The sequence below is a fragment of the Sminthopsis crassicaudata genome, chromosome 2 (assembly GCF_048593235.1).
Source record: "Sminthopsis crassicaudata isolate SCR6 chromosome 2, ASM4859323v1, whole genome shotgun sequence".
NCBI lineage: Eukaryota > Metazoa > Chordata > Mammalia > Dasyuromorphia > Dasyuridae > Sminthopsis > Sminthopsis crassicaudata.
The window spans coordinates 464,091,986-464,112,411 of NC_133618.1; the positions used below are offsets into that span (position 1 = coordinate 464,091,986).

The 20,426-nt window shown below is 43.9% G+C and overlaps 1 protein-coding gene across 3 annotated transcripts in view; it reads right to left on the bottom strand.

The window, feature by feature from the left end:
• The window catches only part of LHX6 (LIM homeobox 6), a 35,107-nt gene extending 15,424 nt beyond the window's left edge, over positions 1-19,683 (bottom strand). For 2 of the 3 annotated variants that reach the window (XM_074292985.1, XM_074292986.1), the window contains exons 1-5: positions 19,436-19,597; positions 18,136-18,207; positions 17,511-17,693; positions 16,888-17,009; positions 1,327-1,547 (exon numbers count right to left, since the gene is read on the bottom strand). In XM_074292985.1, the coding sequence (XP_074149086.1) occupies positions 1,327-1,547; positions 16,888-17,009; positions 17,511-17,693; positions 18,136-18,207; positions 19,436-19,516 (679 nt within the window). In that variant the 5' untranslated portion in view covers positions 19,517-19,597. Of the gene's footprint in view, positions 1-1,326; positions 1,548-16,887; positions 17,010-17,510; positions 17,694-18,135; positions 18,208-19,435 lie in introns of all 3 variants that reach the window. The other variant, XM_074292984.1, reaches the window with a different exon arrangement.
• Between the last annotated feature and the right edge of the window lie 743 nt (positions 19,684-20,426).

Here is a 20,426-nt window from a genome sequence, read left to right on the forward strand (position 1 = left end):
GAGAGAGAGAGAGAGAGAGAGAGAGAGAGAGAGAAATAGGACCTAGGAATAATAGCTCATCTTTCTATATCATTTTAATGTTTATCTGCCTGTGAGCTAAATAATACAATAATTATTATTTTCATTTTACAAATAAGCTTCCATTTTACAAGGTTGGAGATTTAGCTAACATTACATAGCTAGTAAATGTAAAAATCTAGAAGGGACTCAAATTCAAGACTCTCTTAATTCCAAGTCCATCACTCTTTCCATAATTCTATGTAATAGGAGATAAGTTCTAGAGTTCTAAGTATCTAAACAGTGCCAGAGGTTTGAAGAATAGGAGAGATTTAAGCCCAAGATTATGCTAAATCATGTGCTGGCTGAGATGCATTTCACTTAAGAATAGTCCAGGTTTGAAGTCACTTGAGTGGAAGCAGTTCTGGAAGTGATAACCTTCCCTTTGCTCCTTACCCCTGCTCGTTTCCCTTCCTCAGAAGCAATGGATTCAGCATCTGAATTATGGTTTCTCACATAGAGTGATCAAGGAAATACCCACATTGAGAACTAGTCCAGTAGGATTGAGAGATAGAGCCAGCCAGAAGCACCCCCAAAGACAATGCCGGCTCAGGTGTTTTGAAAAGCAGCAGGAACGGTTGCATAATTTCCATGGCAACACTAGATACTTCACCAAGTCACAAGGGTTGGGGAAAGCAGCAAGGTGTGAACATAGGGTCAGATTCCCGGAGAGAGAAGGAGGGAGTCTGGTGTCTTATAAAGTGTCAGGGCAAGAATCTAAATTTGGTCTTCTGATTATTTCCTCTCCCACTCCCCTCACCCCACACCCGACCTCCAACATTTGTTTTAAAGATTCTTCTGGAGCTAACAGCCAAGTGTCAAAGACCCATCAAGATTTAATATTCTGTGGACCCTTCCAGTTCTGGCTCAATGTCCTTTGTAACTCTTAACTTGCTGTGTTCTAAGTTTCCTTCCAGCTCTAATATGCTACATTCTAGGCTCTCTTCCTGTTCTAATCATGCTACATTCTAAAGCTCTCTTCCTATTCTAATATGCCAATTTAAGCTTTCTACAAGCTCTAACATTGTGACCTAAAATCCCATCTAACTCTGACATATTGTTTTGGGTAGGGTTAAGTGCAGAGATGGCTCCTACCATGTGGATTCCTTCCCTAGAAAGGGAAGGTCACAAAAAGGGCCTGCCACCCCATCCCTCAGTGTTCAGCCCATGGCCCAGTCTCCTGAGCACAACCCCAGCAGGATTTAAGAAAAGGATGCAGTACCCAAGAGACTGAAAGAGTTTGAAGATAGGGGATTAGGGGATGGATACCGTTTTCAGCTGCTCTCTTGAGGTTCTCGATCATAGTGTCGTAATGGATGCGGCACAACACCTTCTCCTCCACCAGCCCGAACTCCTCGCCTGTGGAGAGCTGCCGCTTGCAGGAGAAGCAGGCAAAACAGGCCAGGTGATAAGCATTGCCCCGTGCCCGTCGCACCCAGTCACTGGCAAAGATCTGTCGGCCACACCGGGCGCACTTGGTACCGAACCGGCTGGAAGAGAGAGAAGGGAAGGAGCTGGAACTCAGGGAATTGGAGAAGGAAGGAGCATCTCCATTAAAGTGTCTGTCACTCTGTTCACTTCAATCTCACTATTGTCACTGCTTGCAAATAACAATAATAGTAATCATAATAAAGATAACTTTGCTTTCTGTAGCCCTTTGAGTTTTCAAAGGACTTTTCCTCACAACTTTCCCACTGAATTGAGAGGCATCTTAGTATAATAGATAGGGGTGGGGACAATCAATTTTGACCACAGGAAGATAGATTCAAGTGCTCCCTCTGAAATATACTAGGCTTTATAATTCTGGACAAGTCCCTTAATCTCTGAGTGCTTCATGCAATTCTTTAAATCTATATAAATCTATATATATAAATATAGATTTATATAGATATAGATATTTATATAGATTTAAATTTATATTATTGACTTCTGATCCTCACAAGAATCCTGTGATGTAAATTGTACAAATTGTATTATTTTCATTTTACAGATGAGAAAATTGAGGCTTGGAAAAGTAAAATAACTTGCCCAAACCCTCAGGAGCAAAATGGGTGTATGTGGCAGGGCAAGATGACAAGAAGGAAAAGTTTGTTGAGATTACAGATTATACAGACAACATTGTCATCCTCCAGTGAAGGTACTAAGGAAAAAAAAAAAACAAAAAAACAAAAAAAACAAAACTTAGCCTTAGTTAACATTTAAATCAGCTGAGCTTCCTGAAGAACAGTGAGAGTCAGAGTAGAAAGCAAGGAGACCAGAAGGGACTCTATAGTAGGAAGAATAAGTGCTACTGATATTCTGTGTTTGTTATTCTACATCTCATAATGATGTATTTTTGGATTGGAAAGCATTTCACAAAGGTAGTACGAAATGTGATTGTTCCCACTTTACTGGTAAGAAAGCTGGAACTTAGGGGAGTGATTTGGCTCAGACTTCCAACCTAGGTCTAATTTTTAGTCTAAGAATTTAGAATTATAAAATTATAGGCTGAAGAGGTTGTGAAAGATTACCTAATACAACCCATTCACGTTAAGCCAAGGAAAAAAAAGAGATACAGAGAGAGGAAAGAACTTGCTTAGAGTAGTAAATTAAGACTTAAATCCAAGTCCTATAATCCCAAATAGAGCACTCCCACATATTTCACTGGGGGGATAGGAATGGTTAGAAGAAGATAGCTTAAGACAAAGAATTTTGGGGGATTATTTTGCCCCCCAACAAATTAACTATTTCATATGCATAGTATTATCTTTTAGAAGATGGAAAAATGAGCTGAAATAAAGGAAGAGGGGCTAAGGAGAGGGAAATATTCCAGGGGTCAGAGAATATGTTTTTTTGTTTTGGGCTCTTTGAGGAAAATTAAAATTATTTGGAAAGATGTAAATGCCTTAAGAAAGGACTGTGCTTAGGCCCTTGAACATAGTAGATCCTCAATGAAAATTGTGTAGTAGGTGGAAAAACCACTGAACTCAGAGTCAAGATAACTGAATTTGGGTCCTGTCTCTGCCTTTTAATTAGCTGTGTTTCTTTAGGTATTTCTTTTCCTTTATAAGCCTCAGTTTCCTTACATATAAAATGAATAAGTTGTTAAAAATAAAAAAATAAGTTTTATCAAGGACTGTCCAGATTAATCACTCTCACTATGTGATCTCGAGCAAGTCACTTTAACTTTCCTTGCTACCTCACCTATAAAATGAAATCGTATTCTGTTCTAAGGTTCCTCCTGGCTTTACTCTATGTTCTATAGTCTAACATTCTGTATACTAATGTTCCTTTCAGTTTTAGCATTTTGTGTACAAAGGCCTCTTTCAGTTATTATGTTGAACATCCTATAAAATGTAAATATTTATTTGTTAAATATGACATCCATAAGCTAGTTAGTGGGCAGTAAAAGTGTGAAGAGAAAATAACATGACAAAGCAGGTGAGTGCTTTGGACATCTTGTATTCTCAGGGCAGCGGACTAGGGTAGAAACTTCTAGGGAGTTCTTGAAGAAGCATAAAGCAAAAATGAATCCCTCCACTCTCATTCCCCTCTGACCCACAAATTCAGAAAAGACAATTAACTGAACAAGTCTTAGTATTTAGGAATCAAGAGGTGAAGGAGGGCCCAAAATGAATATGAACAAATTCATAACATGAAAATGAAATATACAGAGGAAACTTGAGGGTGAAGGTTAAGATAGAGAGACTCATTGGAGCACACAGTCATGAATTTAGAGTTAAAAGGGCACTTAAATTTGAGTCCACCCCTCTCATTTTATAACAAACAAGGAAACTAAAGCTGAGAGAGGTTACTCGATTTGCCCATCCATCTCTTGTGGGATTTGAACTTACATCTTCCTGGCTTTAAGCTCAGTATACTTCCCATATATTATTCTGCCTTAATCATATCTCAACCTCCCAATTCTATGGGAGGTGGCAGACAACACTGGCAATGCCCTGCCTTACTCCCCACCCAAGTGACCCATTTTAGGTCCAAATTTGGAACTTATTGTCCCCCCCCCAACAGTGTTTGGCACTTGAAGAAGAAAAAGGAGCCAGGGGCCAAGGGCCAGGGTCTATGGTTGATTTTTCAGAATGCCTGACATCATTTTCCATTGGGGAACTTATTTAAATTGTTTAAAATGTTTTCATTGTGTATATTCAATGGTGTCACTGGGGAGTGAGGGGCACAGCTAATTAAAACAAGACTGAGGTCTGTGGTGTGTGTGTGTGTGTGTGTGTGTGTGTGTGTGTGTATGCTAGTCTGTATAATCTGTGTGTCTGCAGAATGTGTGCTGCTGTGTGGATATGTCTATGTGTTGCACCTTTGTTTATCTGTGTGAAGTTTAGTATTTTAGGATATCTGAGTGTATCTCCATATATGTGTGTATGTGTATGTACACATGCATTTATGCACCACATGCATGCCCCTATATAATCTTACTGCATTTGTATGTATAATATATGTGGCCATATCTCTATTCCTCTTTGTGTAAATGTGACTGAACAGTGTGTTCCTGTGTGATGTATGGGCACCTCTCCGTGTCCCTGAAAATCTACGCAGCTGTGTTTGTGACCCCCTGCCTGTGTACCCTTGCTTCTATATGTATGTATACTTAGGTTTTTGACCCGGTTTTTTTTTTTTTTGGGGGGGGGGAGGGAGTATCTCTATTTATGTATGTGGTTTTGAATCTCTAAGTTTTGTGAACCTATATGTGTCCCTATCTGTGTTCAAGGGTGTTTGCATATGCATACATGTGACCATCTTTGTATTTGTATGTAGCAAATAGAATTCGAGCCTCTTTGTGGATGATATCTCCATGTATTTGGTTGCTTCTGGCAGAATCAGAAGTGAGTTTTGCCTCCAAGCCAAGAGAGGGCTTTTTTTTTTTTTTTTTTTTTTTTTTGCTTTCCCCGACTTCCACGCCTTTCAAGACAAGACCTCCTTTTACTCTCCTCTTCCCCATTCCTGCACTTAGCCACTGTGATTTCTTATAGTCTCAGCTCCTAAATGCAGCCTAGCCAGCCCCACCCCCATCCTTATACTCAAAAGCCTCCTGCCCTTGGGGCCTTTGGGGACCCGGTATGCAGCCATAGAGGAGGGGAACTAGTGAGTGAAGGGTCCTGGTCCCGCTTGCTGCTCGCTTTAAATTTACAGTAATTATAGGCAGCTTTGAGCCCATAACAACGTACAGATTCTTCTCAAGGATGGAAGAGGCCCCATTAGCCGATGCTCCTCTAATTAGCAGCTTTGAGGAAGGACGATCCTATAGTGTATTTAAATGACTAATCATAGAGCCATTTGGGAGAAGAAACAAGAGGCAGAGAAAGTGTGGTGTGGTGATTCCTCTTCCCTCCCCCCCCCCACTTGACCGCCTCAAGCACAAATCCCAGGAAAATGGAAGAGGGCAAAAGCACGGTTAAACGAAAGCATCAGTACCCACGGTGTTTAATTCAACGCGCACAGCTTCCAAGAAACTTTCGTTGCAAACTGACTCCAATCAGTTTGACCTTGATTCCGGCTTATAGTGAATATAAATTCTCCCAGAAAAGGACATACTTTCCTCTCTCCACGGCGAGGAACCCACTACCAAAGAAGTAGGAAAGGGAAGAGCAATGGGTCTTTCGATCCCTTTTGCGAGCCTCACCACACGACTTAGCTTCAGAATCAGAGAGAAACACGTTTACGATTTATTTGGTTGAGAGGTCCATGAGTCAGATGTCGCGTAGAGTTTGGGCACGGGAAATAGGAATCAGCTGAGTTACAGGTATAACTTTCAGTAAGTCATTTCGATTCTCTGAGTCTCAGTTTCCCCATTAATAAAATATGAATGATAATAATTGCACCACTGAACTCAAATGGTTATTATGAGGACCAACTAATATGCAGTATGGGATAGCGCTATTTAAAAGCAAAATGTCATTATTAAGTCAGTTTTTGGAGGAGGAAAAGTAGACTCCGAAAGGACAGAAAAGGTTGAGATAGGGAGCTCGCTGAAGGAGGGGTTTTGGAGACACTGGTTCTTTGATATCCTCTGATTATGATTGTCGTATTTAACAGAAGTGATAATTCCCAGCCCTAACGGTAATATTTCTGTCTCTAAGATCTGAATTTCCAGTTTTTGCTTTTGATTCGTAGTACTCTGCCCTAGCCCTGAAATGCCCTTAGAGACAAGAAGGAACTCCGTGCACTGATACCTGGACCCGACTTCCCCCATCCTCACCTCCCGAGCGTTTACTTGGTTCCCTGACTTTAAAGGAAATCTGAAAGCGAGGAGTCCATTCGGACTCAATCCTGGGACTGTTAGATTGAACCGCGATCTTTCTTTCGGCTACCCCGAAAAGGTGACCACTCCACTAGTCTTGAAGGACCCATGATGCTTTCGAAGGAAAGAGGACGCCAGATCCCGTTCACGAACCAGCCATCCCACCAACCACCTCCATCCCCCCAGTCCCCATTACAAAAGCCGGTCCAAAACCAAAGGATTTAGAAGTGGACGGAGACCTTTAAGGGCTGTCTAAACTAATCCGCTCGTTTTACAAATTAGAAAACTAAAGTTAAGAAAACAACTTAACGGCCACACAGCTCGTCAGACCGAGACACTACTCGAACTCAGTCTTCCCGAGTCCATAGCTCCTTCTGGGCTTTCTCCCAGATAATTCTATGGAGAGCTTTCAATTAATTATTATAAGTGCTTTTAGAATGTTACTATTTCTGCTAACAATCCGTATATTCAAACATTGAAGTTCCCATCATCTAGGAACTTGAGCCCGATCCGGACCAGGCCCATTTCCTCCCAGAAAGCTCCCTGAAGCTGAGACCTCTGCCCCGAGCCTGAAGCACATTAATTAAACACTGCTCCAATAACGAAATCCCTGCTGAGTTGGCCTCCTGGTGATCGGATCCAGTCAAACTCTCAGCATCTAGGCCCTCTGTCCTCGGACCCGCGAACTTGCGTTCCGTGGGTCGGCTTCCGTGGAGTCTTTCGATGTTCTGCTCCTTCATCCGAGCTCGTGCTCTCGGCCGCCCGGTGTTGCCCAAGAGCCGGGGACTCAGCGAGCTCTTTCACCTCTCCTCTGAGTTCGGTGGACCGACAAAGACCATGACCTTTGCTACCCAGTCACTGCGCCTTCTTGGCCTCTGCAGCTCCAAGTTCTTCTGCCCTGAGGGCTGGACTCTGCATCTTGCGTGCAGAGGCCGGGAAGGCGGATACATTTCTACCCCGAAAGAAAAACCGGGGTTGGTCCCTCCATCTCACTGGGCTCGTGGTTATTTTCTAGAGCCGCTAGCTTCAGCTCGCCTGCTCCACCCTAATTCCGGGAGCAACGAAAATAAAGCCCGCGAACTAAACGAAACAAAATCTAAACTGTAAAATGGCATGCATAGGATGGGCTGGGGGAGGGTCCAGCTATTATTTATGTCCAAACCTCGATTCTCCGAAGTGGGGGGTTGGGGCCGGAGGTTCTGAATGAAGGACTCAAGGCTTAGGGGTGCTTAAATGTCATAGACAGAAAAGGAAGGGGAAACAGTTCTGGAGAATGAAGGGCGTAGGAGATGGGACTGGATGAATTGTAGGTACATATTGGACATTGAAGTATTTTACAACACAGAAATACTTTGGGGTTGTAGGGAACCGGGCTGAGACATGCGGGAAGAGCCGGGGACCGAGGGTGGCGCCAGGATGAGGCTGGACACTTCCAAGGATGGGAATGCTGAGTCGGTAATGGCCGAGGAGAGACAAGCTACAGGAGAGAGTTGTGTGGGGTAGACTTAAGACCCGGCATTCTAATGGTCAGTTAAGTAGAACACCAGGCAGTAGTAGCGGAGACGGGACTGCACAGTGCAGTGCGCTGGAAAACCGATCGGCTCGAGGTTGTTGTACTAGGGGGCTGCAGAACTTGAAGCAACATAGAACCGAGGGACCCACATAATCTGGGGTTTAGTGACATGGGCCTGAGACGCTGGTTTGAGAGAAACACGCGAAGCAGAGGAGCTCGGGGCTGAGAAACCCAGGCCTGTGGAAAACGCCGCAGTGAGGCATTGAAGAATAAGGACAGGCGCACCGCTTTGAGACACTTAAATCAACAAGCTTAGATCAGTTAGAGGTAATTGGACACGGGAGTGAACGGCTCGGAGCTATGAGACGCTAAGCAACTGGGTTTAGTAGGACTCGAGCTCTACTCGATCCGAGGTCGAACCCGAAGTACATTAAAATATCCGGCGGTAAGATTCACAGACTGTAAGACACTGATCTGAGCGTCGCCAGTAGAGCTCGGGAATTGGGAGCTCTGGGGCGCAAAGCTCAGCAGAGCTTCAGAACGCTAGGCTAAGCCGCGAGGAGCTCGAAGCCCAGAGTTACAGGGCTTGGAGCAGTGCGAAGCTAAAAGACCCCTGAGGTTGTAAAATGTGTAGCGGCTCGGGCCTGAGGGGCATAGGGCTAAGTGGAGCAGAGAAGAGTTTTGTTGCAGAAAGAGAGGTGCAAAATTGAGGAATATGGTTCCGAGAGGCTAGAAAAGTCTGCAGCAGCGTCAGCTATGTGAGACAGATCGATCTGGAGCCAAAAATATAAGCCGCGGCGCAGGGTTGAGTGCCTTGAACCTGGGGGCCACGGATAGTGGCGCGCATTTGTAGAACACGCTGCTGGGAGCGCTTGTAAGGAGATGCGCAGGGATGAAAGATTCAGACATGAGAGATTCCGCAGTAAGAATTCCTGCGGAAGGAAATCGTAAGGGCACGAACTAGATCAATTCACAGAACTAAGAAGGGGAGAGAGGTAAGCAGGTACAAAGCTCCCCAGGGAACATGTGACTGGTTCCAGGTAGGACACTGATAACTCAGATTCTGAGTCTGAACGGGTCATCCAGATGGGCGGATTAAATCCAGTCCTGAGCCTTAAGAAGGCAGTTCTCCCAGTTGAGTCGGCTGGGTAGTGTGGGGAGGGGAAAATTAATAGCACCCTGATTTAAAAATTCAGGAGAAAATGCAAGAAAACATGCTTTAGAAATCAGTCTCTGCAGATCCCTTTTTGGCTTCTGACCTTCAGCCAGCTAGGCAACTACCGTAGAGAAAATAGAAGGGCAAGTCAAGACGTACAGCTTTGGGGCCTCAGTCTGCCACTCCATGCTATAAAATCTTAATCTTGCCATTTCCATTCTCTAGGTCTCTATTTAAATTTCTATTAAATGGAAAAAATAACCCCTACTCTATCTCTCCTAAAGGCATCTGATGAGATGATAGATGAATGTGAAAAGTCAGTTTCTATTTTTAGAATATTTTATGGCCTACAGACAGGGTCTTGCACTTTAAAAGATCAGTGAATCTCATTGATCCAGGGCATAGTAAACTGCAGATTCATCCTAAATCTTCCTATGGAAAAGAGGGAAGGAAGAAAGGAGGGGAGGGGAAGAGGGAGACAGAGACAAACAGAGATACACAGGATGGGGACTGAGGGAGGGGAGTATTAGATCTCACTGACTTAGAACCTGAAGTGAGGGGACAGAAAAGAGAAACTTTTGAATAATTAAATTGAGAATTTCTAGTAGGATGGGTCAACTTAGGTGCTAGCTTGTCAAAAAGTTCTGACCTCAGAGACCTCACACTTACTGGCTTAGAGAGGAGTGCAGAACTCTAGTGATTTTTAAGGTCCCTTCCATCTCCAATATTCTGTTTCAACATTCTGTCTTTTAAATTTTTCTTTCAGCTCTGACATTCTGTATTCTAAAAGTGTACTGAAGTTCCTTCCAGGTCTGATATTTTGTTTTATTTTCAAGAATCTGTGGTTAATCTAGCTGTGTGTCCCTGGGCAAGTCAACCTCTATTGCCTCGAAGAGGAAAAAAAAAAAAAAAAAAAGGAATGTGTGGTTAACAATCATTACTTTACCTCAGACTGAGTTATAACCATGAAACTATGGGAATGGGGTAAGAGGATGGGTAGGAAGAGGAGTTGACATAAACCACCTGGTAAAGAGCAATTGCATCAGGGGACTAGATAGTACTTCTGGGATATAGTGTTCTTATTTCCATTGCTACCCTAGTTAACTATAGAAATATAGCATGGATGCTTAGAACTACTTCACAATATACTCTCAAAGAAATTTTTATTTAAAATGAGGTCAGGTCCTCAGAAATCATAACTAATTTCATTTTGTTACAGCTTTCTTGCTATATTGTGTGTGTGTGTATGTGTATGTCTGTGTGTGTGTCTGTAAGCATACACAGTATTAGTTTAGTTTTAAGGTTTTTTTTAAGAGTTTGAAAGGATCTTAGAGATTAACAAATGAGGAAACTGAGGCCTAAGAAAAGTGACTTCTCTAAAATCACGTTATTAGCAGGTTTATTCACATCCACTCTCAAAGCAGTGTTCTTGCTATTACCTCAAAGTCCTTTGCAGCTTTTGATTCCCCTTCAGACTCTCATTTAAAAGCAGCTATGAGCAAAAACAAGCTCATATAATATAAACCTGTTCATGAGAAGATACTGGTGGGCCTGCATTCTAGCTCGTCTTTTTGTCTCAGGCTCCATTTTGTAAAATGAAGCTGAATTCTAATTGAATTCTAATCTCCACTTCCAACTCTAACATTCTGAGACTTTGGTACTGGCACATTTAGTCAATTATCTACTTTCACAGGATTTTATGGCTCTGTAGAATAAATACTGGACCTGGAGCCCAGAATTCAAATGTTGACTGTGATACTAACTAATTGTGTGGCATTAGTAAAGTCAACAGTTTGAATTTCAGGTTTTTTCTCTATAGAATAAAGATAACAAGACTTTTACTATTTTCCCAATGGAAGTTATATGGGAAAAGCCTTGTAAACTTAAAAAGCATGGAACTGAATAAATCTTGTCTCTAGGACTCCAAGAGCAAATTGTTCTGGGCTAGAAAGACAGTTAAGGGCCTCCTGACCCTAACTGGTTTGCCTGTTGTCTGCTATTAGAATTGGGTAGAGTGGAGGAGAAAATGGAGAACCCCTTTTCTCTTCCTCCATCCACATCTAAAGTTTATATCATGATTTAAGTTTGCAAAGTACTTTACATATAATCTCATATGTTACTTGCAAAGTCTGTAAAATAGTTAAGGTAGTGTAAGCATTCTCTCCAATTTATAGACAAGTTGAGAGGCAGTTGGCACATGAGAGTACTGGGGGCAGTTCTGAAAAGCCCAGACAAAGCACATGGATTTGTTTTTTCAGTTGCAGTAAGACTTTAACTGGGTCTGGGCATGAATCTCAGTTTGATAATTTGGCAGGGGAGGTGGTGGGGAAGGGAAGGAGAGAACCCAGCAGACCACAGAGCAAAAGCAGAAAATCCAAAGTAGGAGCCGACCAAGCCAAGCGGGGCCCTTCTTCCCACAGAGAGAGACGCTGCTCTGATAGAGGCTGCCAATCCCTGAAAGTCAATAAACCTGGAGCTGTCAGAACCGGGACCCTAAGGGGTGGGGTCCTTGGCCCTTTGGGAGGATCTCAGGGAAAGAAGCCAGAAGCTAAGAGGGTAGGGCTGACAGCAACCCCATAGAGGAATGCCAGCAAATGAACTGGGGTACATTTCTCCCTCCTCACATTCAGACTTCAGGGGATCCTGAGAAGTCAGTGACAGCAACATTCTACCCCCCAAGCCTTTCAATTGTAGTTATTCCCACTATCTGAAAGCAGTATGCCCAAGACAGACTGCTTCCTTCCCTGAGAATCACAGGCTCTTAATTGGGTCTACAAGAGGCAAAGAAAGTTAAAGCTGAAAGAGACCTCAGAACACGGAATGTTAAGAGTTCAAAGGGAGATTATAGATCATGGAAGTCAAGTCAATTATTTTGTACATGAAGAAATCAAAGCCCAGGAGTGGATTTCCCAAGGTCATTCAGATAGTAAGTAGCAGAGAATATTAGAACAGGAAAAATCCTTAGAGATTCCGAGTGCCAATTCCTTGTTTGACAGATTAAAAAATTTGAGACCCAGAACCTGGGGGGGAGGGGGAAGAAAGAGGTGAGTGATGGGTAGGTGGGGATGGGAAGGAGAGGAAGCAGCATGTTCAATCAATCTTAGAAAATTAATGATGAGAACCTGGATCTCCCTATTTCCTTGGGTAGTAAAAGCAAAACATTCACTTGGAAGACGCAGGGAGGGCAAAATGTCACTCAGATATCCCTTGTTTCTTTTGGAGAAGTTTCCTTTGAGATCCAGAGGATTTGGTTCCTCTGGTAGAAACTACTAAGTAACTTGACTACAAACTAAGATAGAGCCTTTTTCATGCTGGGGTAAGAAGTCCCTGTCCAAATGTCTCCTCCTTTTCACAGAGACAGTCTGGCAAATAGTTCCTGTGCAAAGAGTCCATAGACATACAAACATATGCATGGTGCGCACACACACACACACACACATTCAGAAATACATCCATTCATCCACAAATACACAGCAAAGAAATTTGCATATAAGGTCATGAAGACTGAAACACTTTTTTTTGGAAACATACACACAATCTCATAGAGACTAATTCTTTCATGTCCATACAAATTAATTCTCAGAGAGACATACACAAAGTTCTTTTCTGAACAGACTCAAATACAGAGATGTTCTTATTATATGGAGAGATCTACAAGCTCATTTTCACATAAACTCAGAAGCAAAGACCATCATACAAACAAACATTTCCATGCTTATTCTCACACAGATTTGAATAAGTACACACTGGTCAGAGGTGGGGGTGGGAGTGTTACAGAAGAAATTATGGGTCCAAGAATCATGTAGTTTTTCAGACATAGTCCCTGATCTAGCATTGGAGCCCTTCTCTTTCTACAACTAGAGAAAATGAATTTCTAAGAGGGAGTCAGGAAGTAAATGGGAAGTTTTGTTTCCTTTGGTGCCAGGACAGATGGTGAGGGGTGAGACATGCCATCCCTTCTTCCTATTCCCACCCCCATCTCTCACATCTCTAGATATACATTCTCATACCTGATGCACACATACTCACTACCCCACTTGACACAGGCATATATCCTGATATGCATACACATATACATACTCGTACTTACCTTGCTGTCTACAAACATACATTATACCACCTTGTTTGCACACATATGCATTTTAATTCAGATACTTTGACTCAAAATCTAGTGTTTTTTCCCAATACCCCATGCTGCCTCCCCTACATGCCTTAACATACATACACATATATACCCTGACATATGTACCTCAAACCACCTGACACATACATATATCCTCATGCCCTCATGTAGATATGTAGATATATAGGTATATATAAATTACATATACTCATTCTCTCATTCCCATTTGCCATACATAATGCACATATTCACACACAAACATACACATACAAAGTTGTGAAGTAAATCAAAGCTCATTATGCCATAATCCCAGTCTGACCTCTGCTCTTTCCCACCAGATGTTATGGAGAACCTTCACCTGCCCCGAAAACTCCCAATCCAGAGGGCCAAATGTTAAAGCCACTGGGAACAACTACCACAAACACTAAGGACTTGTTGGATTTTTTAAATGGGTATTTCAAAATGATATGTGAAGACGCCAACCACTGTGCTATCTTCCCTTCCTGCAACTCAACTTCTTTTAATCTACTTTACAAATCATTATTTTAAAGACTCCTTACTCTTAAATAAGGCATCTTCTAAATAGGTCAGTGAGTGGAGGCCCTGATCTGTTGGATGACATTGGCCAAGTCATTTCTCCTTTCTGGACCTTGGGTGTAAAATTAGAGTGTTGGACTATAAAAATCTCTAATATCCTTACCAATTCTAAATTCTATGACAAGCAATAAAGGACCATAATGGCACACTCCTGTGATATGCATATCAAGGGCCGCAAGAGCCTCCTGGAAAGGTAGACATTAGTCAGGGAGATGTGGAAAAATCAGAGACCAGATAAGACTCTTGGAATTCAACATTAGCCTTTTGAGCATGGGTGCATCTTCAAACTCATAATTTCTGTCCCTCTCCTCAAAGTCTTCCTGGCTCCAAAGACCAGCTCTCGCAAAAAGATTCTTCTTTATCTCCTCTCTTCCAACTTCAAACCATCCTCCATTCAGCCACTAAAGTGATTTTTCAAATCATATTCTCCTATTCAATAAACTCCAATGGCTTCCTATTGCCTCTAGGATCAAATACAAAATGCTCTATTTGGCAATGAAAGCTCTTCATAACCTAACCCCTTCCTACCTTTCCAGTCTTCTTATCCCTTATTCTGACACAAATTCTTTGATCCAGGGACAGGGATCTCCTAGCTGTTCCATGAACAAAGTTACCCTCTTAGTTCCAGACATTTTCTCTATCTTTCATGCCTGATAAGCTGTTCCTTTTTCAATCTGATCACTGATATTTAGGGATTCCTTTAGGTTCCAAATAAAGTTTCACCTTCTATAGAAAAGCCTTCCTAACCCCTCTTAATTTTATTTTATTGTTTTCTCTTTGTTAATTATCTCCTATTTATCCTGTATCTGGCTTGTTGTGTGTGTGTGTGTGTGTGTGTGTGTGTGTGTGTATCTTTTCATGTTGTCTCTCTCATTAGATTTTAATCTCCTTGAGAGCAAGGACTGCCTTTTGTGTCCCCCCACCCTTTTTTTTTTTTTTTTTTTGTAACTAGCATTTAGCATAGTGCTTGCCTAGAGTGCTTAGTAAGTGATTATTGATTGACTCTGGGTAAGTCATGTGCTTTCTCTGAGCATCAGTTTTCTTCATCTGTAAAATGAGGACAGTTGACTAAATAGTTTCCTAAGTGCCTGCTCCCCCTAAGCTCTGAAAGTCACTTGCTATGTCTGTTTTATTATTTGTGAACTGGAGAGAATCTGCATAATGCAAGGATATACTGAAAAGATTACTTAATGTGAAGGCAGAGAACTTGTAGTTTCTAGTTTTGTGGTTCAAATCAATGTCTCTGACCTTGAATAAGTAATTTAGCTCCTCTGGGCCCCCATTTCCTCATCTGTAAAATGACTTTTCAGGACCCTTCTAGCTATAAATATATGTTCCCATGATCCTATCACCCTCACGGAGTTGTGATAAAATCACTTTGACTATCATAAAGGGTATTCACTATTACTATTATTATCATATCATTGACATCATCATCACCACCATCATTGTGAAAGGTGGCAGGAAGGATCCTTTCAATGTGGATTGGGGGGAAGCTTCCCCTTTCCTAAATCTGCTAAAGTGTAATCAGAAGGAGTAAACTGTTTGTTCCATAGCCAGACTAAAACGCCACCCCTCCCTCAATCTCCCAGTTTCCAAATCTTCCCAGTTTCCTCCCTCCAAATCTCACAGGATTCCAGTACTTCCTTCTGTGGATGAAGAAGTTAATTCTCTTTCTCTGGGTTTCTCAGGTCTATAGAAAATGGTAGTCCAGCTATCTCTCCCCCATGTAAGGACTCTGCCCTTTGAGTAACCTCTTCCCTCAAAGGTCACAATTAAGGTTGAGTCAGCCTTGCCCAAGGAACCACAGGACTGGATTTTTTGATGTAGTGAAAAGAGCATGGAATTTGGAGAAAAACTGATCTGGATCCAAACCCTAATTCTGACACTCATTAGCTTCCTTAACTGGAGGTGCAGTTTTCACAAACATAAAGTGAAGTTTTTTTCAGCTATAACTGAAGTCCTTTTCAGCTTTAACATCATAAGCTTTAGAAGTTCCTTCGGGTGAAAATACTTTATGTTTTAAATTCACTAATAGTTTTTTGCATTTTGTAAATCTCTGTTCTTTGGCAGGGGAGAGTAAGAACAAAACAAAACAAAACAAAGAAGAAGAAGGGGATGCAAATTAACTTCTAGGTCCAAAATAGTTTGCCTTTCAAATACAGGCAAGAAGAGAAGCAGTTCAATGGCTGAAGCTGATAGCATAATAGACTTATAAATGGAAGATAAGATTGCTGGGAGCTTAGAGAAAATTATCTTCTCTCCCTCAATCCTCTCTATATGGGGTTCCCTTCACCCTCCCATAACATCTATTCTCTATAGGGGTCCTTGGGGGGGTATGGAAAACAATAACAGTGCTGACTGCAGGTGGAAGAATGAACATCTCTTTTTCCATCCTTTCCCTATACATAGAGGTCTCTCTGTTTTCTGACATTTCAAAGTTCCTAGCCATTCACTAGAGCTATGGGTTTTCAAGGACAAGAATTTGCTAAAGGTGGAAAGAAACTGACTTCATTGGTCCCTTACCGCCAATTTCGACAGGAGGGAGCCCGGGACTCCCAAATTGCCAAGGTTTTTCCTCTCTGACCCGTCCAAAATCCCGGACGGTCTCCGATAAGTACTTCATACATTCGATCCTCTCTCTCTCAGGAGGAAAGTCAAACAAAGCGCAGAAGAGGGAAGGTGTCCAGTCAAGTACCAAGGAAATTCTAATGGAGACCTCTTTCCCCTCCACACACACCTCATTGGGTCTTCAAACAGAAAGGTATCATGGCTGCCCCCCCCCCCCCGTTCCGTAATCCCTCCCATGAAGCGAGGTGATATGCAACTCCCTCTGGGTGGCAGACTGGGGATCCCTTCCCCCAATTTAGTCGTTCTTTTTCTTTTTTGAGGTGACGCTTTTCAGGCGTCACCCTTTTTTTTTAACATTATTCTTCATCAGTTTCTTGTGGCCCCCGAAACTACTGCATAAGTAAATTGTCTTGTAGCTGCAAACTGAGCTGAGGATACTGCTGGGGCTACTGCAATTTGCCCCCTCCCCTCTTTTCTCCCCAAGGCGCAGAAAGCGGGTGGAGACACCCTCTCTTTAAGCACGCGGCGACATTTTCAAACCCCAGCTCAATCCTCACTCCTTTTCCTCAGTTGCCAGATTCAATGGTCGAGGCCCCTAGCTCTCTGGACGCCTCAATTCCTACCTGAAATAGTCCATTTTGCAGAAGATTTCCTTGTTCTTAATGTAGCAGCTGTTCTGCTGCCGAAGTGATGTGCGACAGACAGAGCATTCCAGGCATCGCACGTGCCAGATCAAGTTGTTGACCTGGACGTCGGAGATGGGGGACAGGGGAATAGAGAAAGAGAAGAAAAGAGAGGATTGGTTCTCAGCTTTGGTCTATGATGTCCCAGTCCCTCCCTGCTTCCCACGGCTGCTCACAACTCCCGAGAGAAGTGTCCCGTGCAGAATGGTGGACGATGGAAAAGCAGGCCACTCTTCACCTGTCTTCCGGATCCAGGTTCTGGTCCCTGTTCTGTCGCCAACTTATGTGACCTTGACAAGTCAAACCCCTGCCCTTTCTATCCTCAGTTTCTGCCTTTTTCGAATTAGAGTATTTTGACCAGATTTTTTAAAGGCCCCCTTTCTGTCTCTGACACCTTATCGCTTTGACATTTTGTATTCTAAGGTTCTTTTCAGCTTTTACGTTCTCCATTCTATTATTCTGTATTCTGTATTCCAGCTCGTTCATTCCATGTCCTAAGGTTCCTTCCAGTTCTAATATTTTATATTTTACCCCCGACATTTTCCGACTGTAAAGTCACATACCTTGAGGAGATAGCGGTCCAGAATCTCGAGACCGCAACTGGAACAGATATTTTTGCCTGCGGACGGCACCGAGGAGGAAGCGGAGGGAGGTGAACAGACTGAAGGGGTGCTGGGCGTGCAGGGGGAAGAGCGTCCCTCGTCCTTGTCTAGGCCCCCGGGGAGAGCATCTCCGTCGGACTGAGCCTGTGAGAAAAGAGAGAAGGGGGATACGGCTGAGTTGGGATTCAAGAAGCCAGTAAGAAGTGCCCCCTCCCCTTTAACCACATTCTCGTTTGGGTGTGGGAGGTGAAAAGGATGGGGTGGAGATATCAGGACAGTTCCTCTTAACCTCCCTCAGCCCTCCACGCTTCCCCTGGGGGAACTGAAGGCAATCATAGCGGACCCTGGCCGTCACTCACTTTGAGCCGGACCAGAGACCAAAGTCTCCCCGTTCGGTGAAGGGGGGTTGTTTTCGCTACTCCGTCCCTCTCCCCCGGGATAAGGGAGATGTATCTCAACGAAATTTCTCCAGTTCATTCACCCCCTGGGAGCCAGGAGTGGGGAGAGGGTGGAGAAAGGGAAGAGGGAGCTACAGTTTTATGTCTGGTGGGGAACAAGGACCCGAGCGTCCTAGGGCCCAGCTTACCATGCTGGGCGGCGCGGTTCCCTCCAGGCAGCGGGAGCTGGCTTTACAGCCCGGCCCTGGCTGAGCCATCACCTTGAGGGGAAAAGACAGAGAGCGGGAGTCACAACGCAGGGAGAGAGCGACGGCCAGGAGCCGGCTGCGTCCGCGCTGCGCCTTCCCGCGCCCCCTATATAAGCCGCAGCAAAACAATACCTCAGAACTTTCCAACGGGCATTTAAACCCTTCCCTACAAAAGCGGTGTCTCTTTAATGAAGCAATTTGAATTTGGATGGAATTTTTTTCTCTCCCCCCTCCCTCCCCGCACTTAACCCGTGGCTCTTGAAGTAATCGCTCCGTTCCCCAGCAATCCACAGCTCTGAAACACACAAACTACCTGCAATTAGAAATTGTCGTAAATGCCCGAGATAAGAGGTATGGAGGGTGTCAATTCCAGCTGTCAATCAGAAAATGGATCAGACCACCCAAAGAATTGCAAATTTGATTTTTTAATGGTAGTAATTAAAAATCGAATTTTTCTTCTCCTCCTGCCCCCCCCTCCTCTTGCCCCCCGTCTTCTCTGGCACAAAATGCAGTAAGGGAGAGAGAGAGAAAAAGAGAGAAACCCAAGAGGAGGAGGAGGAGGAACAGCCCGGACTCGCACCGCAAAGCAGCCAAATGGTCCCAGATTTCAGCCGAGCGGGCGCAGGTTCAAGGTCTCTTTGGAAGTAGGAGTGGGGGCGGTAAGAAAAGGGATTAAAAAAAAAAAAAAGATAAAAGGGAGAAAACAACATAGATAAAGGGGAAGGGGGAAAGCCATCCACCCCCACTCCACCCCCTTCCCCAACCGAATCCTTCGGCAGCTTGGTATTCAAGGCTCGGAAAAGGGCAGTGGCTTTGGAATTCTGAGCGTTGCATCTCCACAACCCCTCGGCGCATTTGGGTTATTAAGCCCCTATTCAAGCAGACAATACCGAGCTCCCCCCGTCATGATTCCCTGCTCGTAGCTAAATCGCTTTTTTTTTTTTTTTTTTTTTTTGAGAAATTCCTCAAACATTTGCATAATGTTTGCCTTTTTTTCCGATTTCTTTTTGCGTCCCCCCCCCCCCCGCCTCCGGCCGGCTCCCTCCCGGGCTCCCCCGCCTGTCTCTCTTCCTCCCTCTCCCCCAACCAACCCACTCCCCCACTGGCGGATTCTCTCTTTCCCCCTTGTCCCCCCTCCTCCGCCAAACCTGGACTCTTGGCGGGCCGGGCGCTCCTCGGTCCCCCTGCATCCCTAAGGCACATTACTGAGGGGACCCGAACACAAGGCGCAAACTCTCACCTGGTCGGCGGGAACCCCTTCTGAAGGGAGGCGACCGCCCGCGGGCGCTGGGGCGGCGCAGTTCTCATGCTTCCAGTACATGGGCCCCGGCGAACGGGCGGGGTAGAGCCCGGCAAGGAGCAGCGAAGGACAGGAGAGGAGAGGAGAGCCAGCCCAGCAAGGCTGCAGAGCCCCGCGCCCCCGCCCCCTCACACAGACGGGGTCCCCCCAACACCCCCGCCCCACCTTCAGGCTCCAATCTCCACGGGCAGACAAGTACAGTCCCAACAAACTTGGAAAGGCCCCTTGCCCCCGCCCCTGCTCCTCCTTTGCTCCTCCTGCCCTTCTCTTCCTCCTCCTCCTCCCCTTCTTCCCCGTCTTCCTCTTCTTCCTCCTCTTCTTCTCCTCCCTCCTCCTCTTCTTCCTCCGCCTCTTCTTTTCTGCTCTTCTCTTTCTCTCCTCCTTTTACTCCTCCTCTTCTTAGCTTTCTCTTCTTCCTCCGCTTTTCCTTTTCCCTCCTCCTTTTCTCCTCCTTTCCTTTTCCCTTCCTTGTTTTTCTCCTTTCTTTTTCCTCTTCTTCCTCCCTCTCTTCTTCCTCTTCCTCTAATGGAAGTGGCAGTTGTGTGATTCTCCGATGGTTTCAAGAATAATTCTGGCCTGACCAATCCCTGTTAAGAAGAAAACTAGACACAGACACAGCACACATGGACATATAGATCTACACATAAACACAGATTATATATATATATATATATATATATATATATATATATATATATATATATATATGTGCACACTCCTACCATATATACTAACCTTTACTTATACACCCTATGCATGTCTCATATTTATATTTGTGCTCACAAACACATTATACACCTTACACAAACACATACCCTGCCACTATATTCACTCACCCCCATTACACACATTTGCACATCCATCATATACACAAATACACTTTACATAAGCTCATACTGCCACCATATATGGTCAACATTAAACATTTATA